Genomic DNA, 12,423 nt, shown 5'->3' with positions numbered 1-12,423 from the left:
CTACACTCTTACAAATAATGGTGCTACAAAGGTTTCCATAAAATACCATTTTTGCTAATACGACCTTAAGATCAAGTGATGGATTTTTAAACCTTTAAGTTTCTTTTCAGATCTCTTAAACATTATTCTTTATGGAACCAAAATGCTTCTATGGCATTACTATTCTAATGCAATGCAACTGTTAATATGCTGGAATGCGTATATAAAATGTGGCCAGAACTAATGTTAAGGAATGTTTTAAATTTGAATATCATGAAAAAGTTGATATATTTCAGTAATTCCATTCAAAAAGTGAAACTTTATAGTAAGTATATTATACTTATTCATTACACACAGACTGATATTTCAAGTGTTTATTTCTTTCAATTTGATGATTATAACTGACAACTAATGAAAACCCCAAATTCAGTATCTGAGAAAATTAGAATAGTGTGAAAAGGTTCAAAATTAAAGACGTGTTGCTACACTCTAATGAGGTAATTAACTCAAACACCTGCAAAGACCTTTAAATGGTCTTTCAGTCAGGTTCTATTCTATTAATCTAATTTTCTAATTAGGTCTATTATTCTCATTTTATGACCAGCACCTGTATATCTTTGGTAGTTTACTGAAATGTTACGCACTAAAATGGCAAAATAAGGCTATATTTAATTGATTTTTAGTTTTTGATGCCTTCATATTTCCTCTAGTAAATGAGCCCAGGAGTCACTCATTTGTCTCTTTTAGAGTTTAAACAGATCTGTAAAGATTCATGCTGTTCTCAGGTTTGCTGAGATAACACTCATGTTAATGTGCTGAATTAAAGACAAGGATTTAACTATATCTCCTCTGAGACTAAATTTCTGCTCAGATCCTTGAATCATCAAAAATGAGTAATAAACCTATTAAATATGGCTACATAAACTGATTCATTCAGGAACTACAAAGCAATATGATCCATTATCTTGTGTAAGTTTCACTTATGAAATAAATATAACCACTCATAAATAATGACAATTTTTGAGCCAAGGATGAGCAACATTTTACTATTACAAGGTGTTAAAAATGAAAATCTTTAGTTTATATAGCCCTTACCTGTGGTAACCTCACACTTTTCTGCTGCCAGCACCACATTACTGAAGTTGCAGCCCCCAATACCGTAGTTATTGCAGGGATGTTCGGGATCACAGCCTCTTTCTTTCAAAACAGCCACTCTTGTTTTGCTCATCGAAATCAGGACTAGCTCCTTACTGTACTCCATGTCGTCATTCTCCCACTCGCATTCAGTCAGCTCCGTTCTGTCCTCTTCCCCTTGCTCCAGACTCTCCTGACTGACCATGGCCATCTTGAAAGTCAAGGTTATATACTCTTTGTGGTAAGGTTGTATGGTGTCAGTTTCCATGCATTCCTTTGTGGCTTCATCGGTAGCTGCTTTGTAAATGGTCTGGAGAATTGTGGTCCAAAGCAATATTTTAATATGCACAATCTGTTTTTCTTACTGATAAAAATATAATCTACATATACTCATTTAAAAAAATCAATCATTTTTGTAATTTCTCAGTCCATTCACTTATTTAGCTCATATAATACATTATATAAGTTTATATATATATATATATATATATATATATATATATATATATATATATATATACACACACACAGGGTGAGCCATTTATATGGATACACCTTCATAATAACAATGGGAATGGTTGGTGATATTAACTTCCTGTTTGTGGCACATTAGTATATGGGAGGGTGGAAATTTTGTAACACATGAAACTTATTGGGAATTTCACAAGAAAAACAATGGTGTGCATGGTTTTAACTTTATTCTTTCATGAGTTATTTACAGGTTTCTCTTTGTTTACAGCCATTGACATATCACAGAATTTAACACGTGAGGAGCGGATAGAAATTGTGTTGATGTCTGGTGAACGCAGTAATCGGGTCATTGCAGCAGATTTCAATGCAAGACACCCTACAAGATCACCCATCTTCCATGCTACAGTTAGCAAACTGCTTGCCAAGTTTCGTGAAACTGGTTCAGTGTTGGATTTGTCAATGTGGACGCATGAAAACTGTCACTAATGAAGAATCATCAGTGGCTGTCCTAGCTTCATTTAGCAAGAGCCCACAGCATAGCACTCGCCGCATGTCAGTGGACAGTGGCATTAGTTGAACATCCCTTCGGCGGATATTAGCTACTCACAAATGGCACCCTTACAAACTCCAGCTGCTGCAGCATCTCAACGAGGATGACTCAGATCGGTGCACTGAATTTGCAGAATGGGCAAAGCAAAAATTAGAACAGGACCCTCAGATTACACAGAAGATTTTGTTCAGTGATGAGGCAAACTTTTACGTGAATGGTGAAGTTAACAAATAAAACCACCACTATTGGTCTGACATTAACCCACATTGGATAGATCACTCCAAGACTGTTGGAGCAAAACATTGATGGTATAGTGTGGTATATGGGGTACAAATATAGTGGGGCCATTCTTCATCAATGAAAACCTTAAGGCAACTGGATATGCGAAATTGCTACATAATGATGTGTTTCCCTCTTCATGCACTGAAGCTGGCACGTTCCCTGAATTTTTCCAGCAAGATGGTGCACCACCACATTATGGGTGTCAGGTCAGAGCATTCCTAGATGAACAGTTTCCTGGAAAGTGGATTGGTCATCGTGGGCCAGTTGAATGATCCCAAGGCCTCCCGATCTGATCCCCTTAGACCTTTTATCTTTGGGGTCATCTGAAGGCAATTGCCTATGCTGTGATATGAGATGTGCAGCACCTGAAACTACGGATACTAGAAGCCTGTGTTAGCATTTCTTCTGCAGGGTTGCTATAAGTGTGTGAAGATTGGGAGAAGAGGGTTGCATTGGAAATCCAACACAATGGGCAGCACTTTGAACACATTTTATAAGTGGTCAGAAATTTGTAAACAACTCATGGAAGAATAAAGCTACGAAACTAAAGATACTAATGTGCCACAAACAGGAAGTTAATATCACCAACCATTCCCATTTTATTAAGGTGTAACCATATAAATGGCCCACCCTGTATGTACATATAATACAATGCCTTGCGAAAGTATTCAGCCCCCTTGAACTTTTCAAACTTTTGCCAAATTTCAGGCTTAAAACAAAGATCTAAAATTATTTTTTGTGAAGAATCAACAACAAGTGGGACATAATTGTGAAGTAGAATGAAATTTATTGGATGTGTCAATTTTTAAACAAATAAAAAACTGAAAAGTAGGGCGTGCAATATTATTTGGCCCCCTTGTGTTAATACTTTGTAGCGCCACCTTTTTCTGTAATTACAGCTGCAAGTCTCTTGGGGTATGTCTCTATCAGTATTCACATCGAGAGACTGAAATTCTTGCCCATTCTTACTTGCAAAACAGCTCGAGCTCACTGAGGTTGGATGGAGAGAGTTTGTGAATAGCAGTCTTCAGCTCTTTCAACAGATTCTCGATTGGATTCAGGTCTGTACTTTGACTTGGCCATTCCAACACCTTGCTATATTTTATTTGTGAACCATTCCATTGTAGATTTGGCTTTATGTTTTGGATAATTTTCTTGTTGGAAGATACATCTCCGTCCCAGTCTCAGGTCTCTTGCAGACTCCAACAGGTTTTCTTCCAGAATGGTCCTGTATTTGGCCCTATCCATCTTCCCATCAATTTTGACCATCTTCCCTGTCCCTGCTGACGAAAAGCAGGCCCAAACGATGATGTTGCCACCACCATGTTTGACAGTGGGGATGGTGTGTTCAGGGTGATGAGCTGTGTAGCTTTTACACCAAACATATCATTTTGCATTGTGGCCAAGCAGTTCGATTTTGGTTTCCTTCCACGTTTGGTGTGACTCCCAGGTGGCTTGTGGCAAACTTTTATGGATATCTTTGAGAAATGGCTTTCTTCTTGACACTCTTCCATAAAGTTCAGATTTGTGCAGTGTACAACTGATTGTTGTCCTATGGACAGACTCTCCCACCTCAGCTGTAGATCTCTGCAGTTCATCCAGAGTGATCATGGGTCTCTTGGCTGCATCTCTGATCAGTCTTCTCCTTGTTCGAGATGCAAGTTTAGAGGGATGGCCGGATCTTGTTATATTTGCAGTGGTCTGATACTCCTTCCATTTCAATATGATTGCTTGCACAGTGCTCCTTGGAATGTTTAAAGCTTGGGAAATCTTTTTGTATCCAAATCCGGCTTTAAACTTCTCCACAACAGTATCTCGGACCTGCCTGGTGTGTTCCTTGGTCTTCATGATGCTCTCTGCGCTTTGAACAGAACCCTGAGACTATCACAGAGCAGGTGCATTCATACTGAGACTTGATTACACACAGGAGGATTCTATTTATCATCATCATCAGCCATTTGGGACAACATTGGATCATTCAAAGATCCTCAACTTCTGGAGTGAGTTTGCTGCACTGAAAGTAAAGGGGCAGAATAATATTGCACGCCCCACTTTTCAGTTTTTTATTTGTTAAAGTTTGACACATCCAATAAATTTCATTCCACTTCACGATTGTGTCCCACTTGTTGTTGAATCTTCACAAAAAATTTAAATTTTATATCTTTATGTTTGAAGCCTGAAATGTGGCAAAAGGTTGAAGGGGGCAAGGGGGCTCTATATATATATATATATATATATATATATATATATATATATATATATATATATATATATATATATATAAATTATGGCTTATATTATAAATTATTAATTATGAACTTTGATATATATAGAATGAATGTTGATATATATATATATATATATATATATAAATTATGGCTTATATTATAAATTATTAATTATGAACTTTGATATATATAGAATGAACTTTGATATATATAGAATGAACGCTGATATATATAGAATGAACTTTGATATATATAGAATGAAAGTTGATATATATAGAATGAACTTTGATATATATAGAATGAACGCTGATATATATAGAATGAACTTTGATATATATAGAATGAAAGCTGATATATATAGAATGAACGCTGATATATATAGAATGAAAGCTGATATATATAGAATGAACGCTGATATATATATAGAATGAAAGCTGATATATATAGAATGAAAGTTGATATATATATAGAATGAACGCTGATATATATAGAATGAACTTTGATATATATAGAATGAACGCTGATATATATAGAATGAACGCTGATATATATAGAATGAACGCTGATATATATAGAATGAAAGCTGATATATATAGAATGAAAGTTGATATATATAGAATGAACGCTGATATATATAGAATGAACGCTGATATATATAGAATGAACGCTGATATATATAGAATGAAAGCTGATATATATAGAATGAAAGTTGATATATATAGAATGAACTTTGATATATATAGAATGAACGCTGATATATATAGAATGAAAGCTGATATATATAGAATGAAAGCTGATATATATAGAATGAAAGTTGATATATATAGAATGAACTTTGATATATATAGAATGAAAGCTGATATATATAGAATGAACGCTGATATATATAGAATGAAAGTTGATATATATAGAATGAACGCTGATATATATAGAATGAAAGCTGATATATATAGAATGAACGCTGATATATATAGAATGAAAGCTGATATATATAGAATGAACGCTGATATATATAGAATGAAAGTTGATATATATAGAATGAACTTTGATATATATAGAATGAACGCTGATATATATAGAATGAAAGCTGATATATATAGAATGAACGCTGATATATATAGAATGAAAGTTGATATATATAGAATGAACTTTGATATATATAGAATGAACTTTGATATATATAGAATGAAAGCTGATATATATAGAATGAACGCTGATATATATAGAATGAAAGCTGATATATATAGAATGAACGCTGATATATATAGAATGAAAGTTGATATATATAGAATGAACGCTGATATATATAGAATGAACGCTGATATATATAGAATGAACGCTGATATATATAGAATGAACTTTGATATATATAGAATGAAAGCTGATATATATAGAATGAACGCTGATATATATAGAATGAAAGCTGATATATATAGAATGAAAGTTGATATATATAGAATGAACGCTGATATATATAGAATGAACTTTGATATATATAGAATGAACTTTGATATATATAGAATGAAAGTTGATATATATAGAATGAACTTTGATATATATAGAATGAACGCTGATATATATAGAATGAAAGTTGATATATATAGAATGAACTTTGATATATATAGAATGAACGCTGATATATATAGAATGAAAGCTGATATATATAGAATGAACGCTGATATATATAGAATGAAAGTTGATATATATAGAATGAACTTTGATATATATAGAATGAACGCTGATATATGTAGAATGAACTTTGATATATATAGAATGAATGCTGATATATATAGAATGAACGCTGATATATATAAAATGAAAGCTTATATATATAGAATGAACACTGTTATATATAGAATGAAAGCTGACATACAGGGGTTGGACAATGAAACTAAAACACCTGGTTTTAGACAACAATAATGCATTAGTGTGGTGTAGGGCCTCCTTTTGTGGCCAATACAGCAGCAATTTATCTTGAGAAAGTTCTGTACAGTGGTCAGATGGATTTTAAGCCATTCTTCTTGCAGGATAGTGGCCAGGTCACTACGTGATGCTGGTGGAGGAAAACGTTTCCTGACTCGCTCCTCCAAAACACCCCAAAGTGGCTCAATAATATTTAGATATGGTGACTGTGCAGGCTATGGGAGATGTTCAACTTCACTTTCGTGTTCATCAAACCAATCTTTCACCAGTCTTGCTGTGTGTATTCGTGCATTGTCATCCTGATACACGGCACCGCCTTCAGGATACAATGTTTGAACCATTGAATGCACATGATCCTCCAGAATGGTTCGGAAGTCCTTGGCCATGATCATTCTATATATATCAGCGTTCATTATATATCCCCCATACTCAAATAGCGGCCTCCTGGCCTTTTTAGGCCCATTGGTCATCTATTTCTGGCACGAGAGCTGTTTTGAAAAGTTTTTTTTTTATTATGATTTTTTTTTTCAATCGCGCTGTCCGCTCTTATTTTGAAATCGCGCACCGCGAGGCTGGTGATTGCCTCCATGGCAACAATAAACAGATAGCAGTAAAGTCTTCGGAAACGAGACAGTCAAAGTTTATTCTATATATATCAGCGTTCATTCTATATATATCAAAGTTCATTCTATATATATAAACTTTCATTCTATATATATCAAAGTTAATTCTATATATATAAACTTTCATTCTATATATATCAAAGTTCATTCTATATATATAAACTTTCATTCTATATATATCAAAGTTCATTCTATATATATCAACTTTCATTCTATATATATCAAAGTTCATTCTATATATATCAACTTTCATTCTATATATATCAAAGTTCATTCTATATATATCAGCGTTCATTCTATATATATCAGCGTTCATTCTATATATATCAACTTTCATTCTATATATATCAGCGTTCATTCTATATATATCAACTTTCATTCTATATATATCAGCGTTCATTCTATATATATCAAAGTTCATTCTATATATATCAACTTTCATTCTATATATATCAAAGTTCATTCTATATATATCAAAGTTCATTCTATATATATCAGCGTTCATTCTATAAATATCAACTTTCATTCTATATATATAAGCGTTCATTCTATATATATCAGCGTTCATTCTATATATATCAACTTTCATTCTATATATATCAAAGTTCATTCTATATATATCAAAGTTCATTCTATATATATCAGCGTTCATTCTATATATATCAAAGTTCATTAAATATTTCCTGTTTGGCTTGCCATAATATATATATATATATATATATATATATATATATATATATATATATATATAATGAACTCTGATATATATATAATGAAAGCTGACATACAGGGGTTGGACAATGAAACTAAAACACCTGGTTTTAGACAACAATAATGTATTAGTGTGGTGTAGGGCCTCCTTTTGCGGCCAATACAGTGTCAATTCATCTTGGGAATGACATATACAAGTCCTGCACAGTGGTCAGAGGGATTTTAAGCCATTCTTCTTGCAGGATAGTGGCCAGGTCACTACATTATGCTGGTGGAGGAAATCTTTTCCTGACTCGCTCCTCCAAAACACCCCAAAGTGGCTCAATAATATTTATATCTGGTGACTGTGCAGGCCATGGGAGATGTTCAACTTCACTTTCGTGTTCATCAAACCAATCTTTCACCAGTCTTGCTGTGTGTATTCGTGCATTGTCATCCTGATACACTGAATCACCTTCAGGATACAATGTTTGAACCATTGAATGCACATGATCCTCCAGAATGGTTCGGAAGTCCTTGGCAGTGACTCCCCAGCTGGCCACCAACGTCAAAAGACGTTGATATGTGGTTGAATGTTGGTCGTGACGTCGGATGACCAAAATTTTACGTCAGGGTAACGTCTAATACCGATGTTTAAATGACGTAAGAAACTGACGACATATGACACTGATATTTTGTTAGTTTTAAGTCATGATATTATGTAACCACAATCCAACGTCTAATAAACGTCATATCCTCATGTCAAATAGACGTAAAATACCAACATTTAGTTGTAAGGTTTGGTGACCAAATACCAACGTCTGATTAACGTCTGAATTTTAACGTCAGTTCAACCTGCCAATCTAAAATCAATAGACGTTGATAATTTGTTGGTTTTAAGTAGTGATGTTATGTAACCAAAATCCAACATCTTCCAAACGTCACATCCTAATGTCAAATTGACTTAAATTACCAACATTAAGCTGTAAGGTATGGTGACCAAACCCCAACGTCTGATAAACGTCTGAATTGTAACGTCAGTTCAACTTGCCATTTTAACATCAATAGACGTTGATAATTTGTTGGTTTTAAGTAGTGATGTTATGTAATCAAAATCCAACATCTTCCAAACATCACATCCTGATGTCAAACTGACATAAATTACCAACATTAAGCTGTAAGGTATGGTGGCCAAGTCCCAACGTCTGATAAACGTCTGAATTTCAACGTCAGTTCAACCTGCCATTCTAACATCAATAGACGTTGAAAATTTGTTGGTTTTAATTTGTGATGTTATGTAACCACAATCCAACATCTTCCAAACATCACATCCTGATGTCAAATTGACGTAAATTACCAACATTAAGCTGTAAGGTATGGTGACCAAATCCCAACGTCTGATAAACGTCTGGATTTTAACGTCAGTTCAACCTGCCATTCTAACATCAATAGACGTTGATAATTTGTTGGTTTTAAGTAGTGATGTTATGTAACCAAAATCCAACATCTTCCAAACGTCACATCCTGATGTCAAATTGACGTAAATTACCAACATTAAGCTGTAAGTTATTGAGACCAAATCCCAACGTTTGATAAACATCTGAATTTTAACGTCAGTTCAACCTGCCATTCTAACATCAATAGACATTGATAATTTGTTGGTTTTAATTTGTGATGTTATGTAACCAAAATCCAACATCTTCCAAACATCACATCTTGATGTCAAATTTACATAAATTACCAACATTAAGCTGTAAGGTATGGTGACCAAATCCCAACGTCTGAATTTTAACGTCAGTTCAACTTGCCATTCTAACATCAATAGACGTTGATAATTTGTTGGTTTTAAGTTGTGATGTTATGTAACCAAAATCCAACATCTTCCAAACATCACATCCTGATGTCAAATTGATGTAAATTACCAACATTAAGCTGTAAGGTATGGTGACCAAATCCCAACGTCTGATAAACGTCTGGATTTTAACGTCAGTTCAACCTGCCATTCTAACATCAATAGACGTTGATAATTTGTTGGTTTTAAGTAGTGATGTTATGCAACCAAAATCCAACATCTTCCAAACGTCACATCCTGATGTCAAATTTACATAAATTACCAACATTAAGCTGTAAGGTACAGTGACCAAATCCCTACGTCTGATTAACGTCTGAATTTTAACGTCAGTTCAACTTGCCATTCTAACATCAATAGACGTTGATAATTTGTTGGTTTTAATTTGTGATGTTATGTAACCAAAATCCAACATCGTCCAAACGTCACATCCTGATGTCAAATTGACGTAAATTACCAACATTAAGCTGTAAGATATGGTGACCAAATCCCAACGTCTGATAAACATCTGAATTTTAACGTCAGTTCAACCTGCCATTCTAACATCAATATACGTTGATAATTTGTTGGTTTTAAGTAGTGATGTTATGTAACCAAAATCCAACATCTTCCAAACGTCACATCCTGATGTCAAATTGACGTAAATTACCAACATTAAGCTGCAAGTTATGGAGACCAAATCCCAATGTTTGATAAACGTCTGAATTTTAACGTCAGTTCAACCTGCCATTCTAACATCAATAGACGTTGAAAATTTGTTGGTTTTAATTTGTGATGTTATGTAACCAAAATCCAACATCTTCCAAACATCACATCCTGATGTCAAATTGACGTAATTACCAACATTAAGCTGTAAGTTATGGAGACCAAATCCCAACGTCTGATAAACGTCTGAATTTTAATGTCAGTTCAACCTGCCATTCTAACATCAATAGACGTTGATAATTTGTTGGTTTTAAGTAGTGATGTTATGTAACCAAAATCCAACATCTTCCAAACGTCACATCCTGATGTCCAATTGACGTAAATTACCAACATTAAGCTGTAAGGTACGGTGACCAAATCCCAACGTCTGATAAACGTCTGAATTTTAACATCAGTTCAACTTGCCATTCTAACATCAATAGACGTTGATAATTTGTTGGTTTTAAGTAGTGATGTTATGTAACCAAAATCCAACATCTTCCAAACATCACATCCTGATGTCAAATTGACGTAAATTACCAACATTAAGCTGTAAGGTATGGTGACCAAATCCCAACGTCTGATAAACATCTGGATTTTAACGTCAGTTCAACCTGCCATTCTAACATCAATAGACGTTGATAATTTGTTGGTTTTAAGTAGTGATGTTATGCAATCAAAATCCAACATCTTCCAAACGTCACATCCTGATGTCAAATTTACATAAATTACCAACATTAAGCTGTAAGGTACGGTGACCAAATCCCTACGTCTGATTAACGTCTGAATTTTAACGTCAGTTCAACCTGCCATTCTAACATCAATAGACGTTGATAATTTGTTGGTTTTAAGTAGTGATGTTATGTAACCAAAATCCAACATCTTCCAAACGTCACATCCTGATGTCAAATTGACGTAAATTACCAACATTAAGCTGTAAGTTATGGAGACCAAATCCCAATGTTTGATAAACGTCTGAATTTTAACGTCAGTTCAACCTGCCATTCTAACATCAATAGACGTTGAAAATTTGTTGGTTTTAAGTTGTGATGTTATGTAACCAAAATCCAACATTTTCCAAACGTCACATCCTGATGTCAAGTTGATATAAAAAAATGCCAACTTTAAGTTATAATATAGGGTGACCAAAACCCAACGCCTGGTAAACATTAGACTAACATCAATAGACATTGATATTTTGTTGGTTTTAGGTCGTGGGGTTTAGTACTTCAAATTTAACGTCATCTTGATGTAAAATACCTACATTTATTTGTTAGGTATTGGTAATCAAAACCCAGTGTATGATAAACATCATAATCTAAATGTCAACTCAATGTGACATTCTAACAATATTGGATATACTTAGTTGGTTTAAGATGCAGCATTCGTTCATTCATTTATTAAATGTAACTGCTTATCCACTTTAGGGTTGCAGTGGGTCCGGAGCCTACCTGGAATCAGTGGGGCACTTTTCCTTCACAGTGCAACACACACTCACACACTCATTCACACACTTATACCTATGGACAGTTTTGAGTAGCCAACTGAGCTACCAACATGTGTTTTTGGACCATGGGAGTAAATTGGAACACCCGGAGAAAACACACATGAACACAGGGAAAACACACCCAACTAATAACAGACAGTCATGCGGAGCAGGGTTCGAACCTACAGCTGCAGCACCCTAGATTTGTGTGACAGCAACACTACCTGTTGCAGTTCCAAGTTGAATTTTATAAAAAATTCCAAACATCATTCTGATACTCTACCATACTGAAATTAATGAATTAATTAATTCATTGTCTGTAACCGCTAATCCAGTTCAGGGTCGCAGTGGGTCCTGAGCCTACTCAGAATCACTGGGAGCAAGGCAGGAACACACGCTGGAGGGGTCGCCAGTCCTTCGCAGGGTGACACACACTCATACATTCACACCTATGGACACTTTTGAGTCACCAATCCACCTAACAACATGTGTTTTTGGACCTTGGAAGGAAACCTGAACACCTG

General features: G+C 34.5%; 1 protein-coding gene across 2 annotated transcripts in view; it reads right to left on the bottom strand.

The window, feature by feature from the left end:
- LOC136677481 (uncharacterized) overlaps positions 1-12,423 on the bottom strand; it is a 219,927-nt gene that overhangs the window by 109,567 nt on the left and 97,937 nt on the right. For both annotated transcript variants that reach the window (XM_066655040.1, XM_066655041.1), the window contains exon 4: positions 1,075-1,423. In XM_066655040.1, the coding sequence (XP_066511137.1) occupies positions 1,075-1,423 (349 nt within the window). The remainder of the gene's footprint in view (positions 1-1,074; positions 1,424-12,423) is intronic.

The sequence above is a fragment of the Hoplias malabaricus genome, chromosome X2 (genome assembly GCF_029633855.1).
Source record: "Hoplias malabaricus isolate fHopMal1 chromosome X2, fHopMal1.hap1, whole genome shotgun sequence".
Taxonomy (NCBI): Eukaryota; Metazoa; Chordata; class Actinopteri; order Characiformes; family Erythrinidae; genus Hoplias; species Hoplias malabaricus.
Note: the sequence above shows the minus strand (reverse complement) of the source record. Positions and strands in the feature narration are given on the sequence as shown.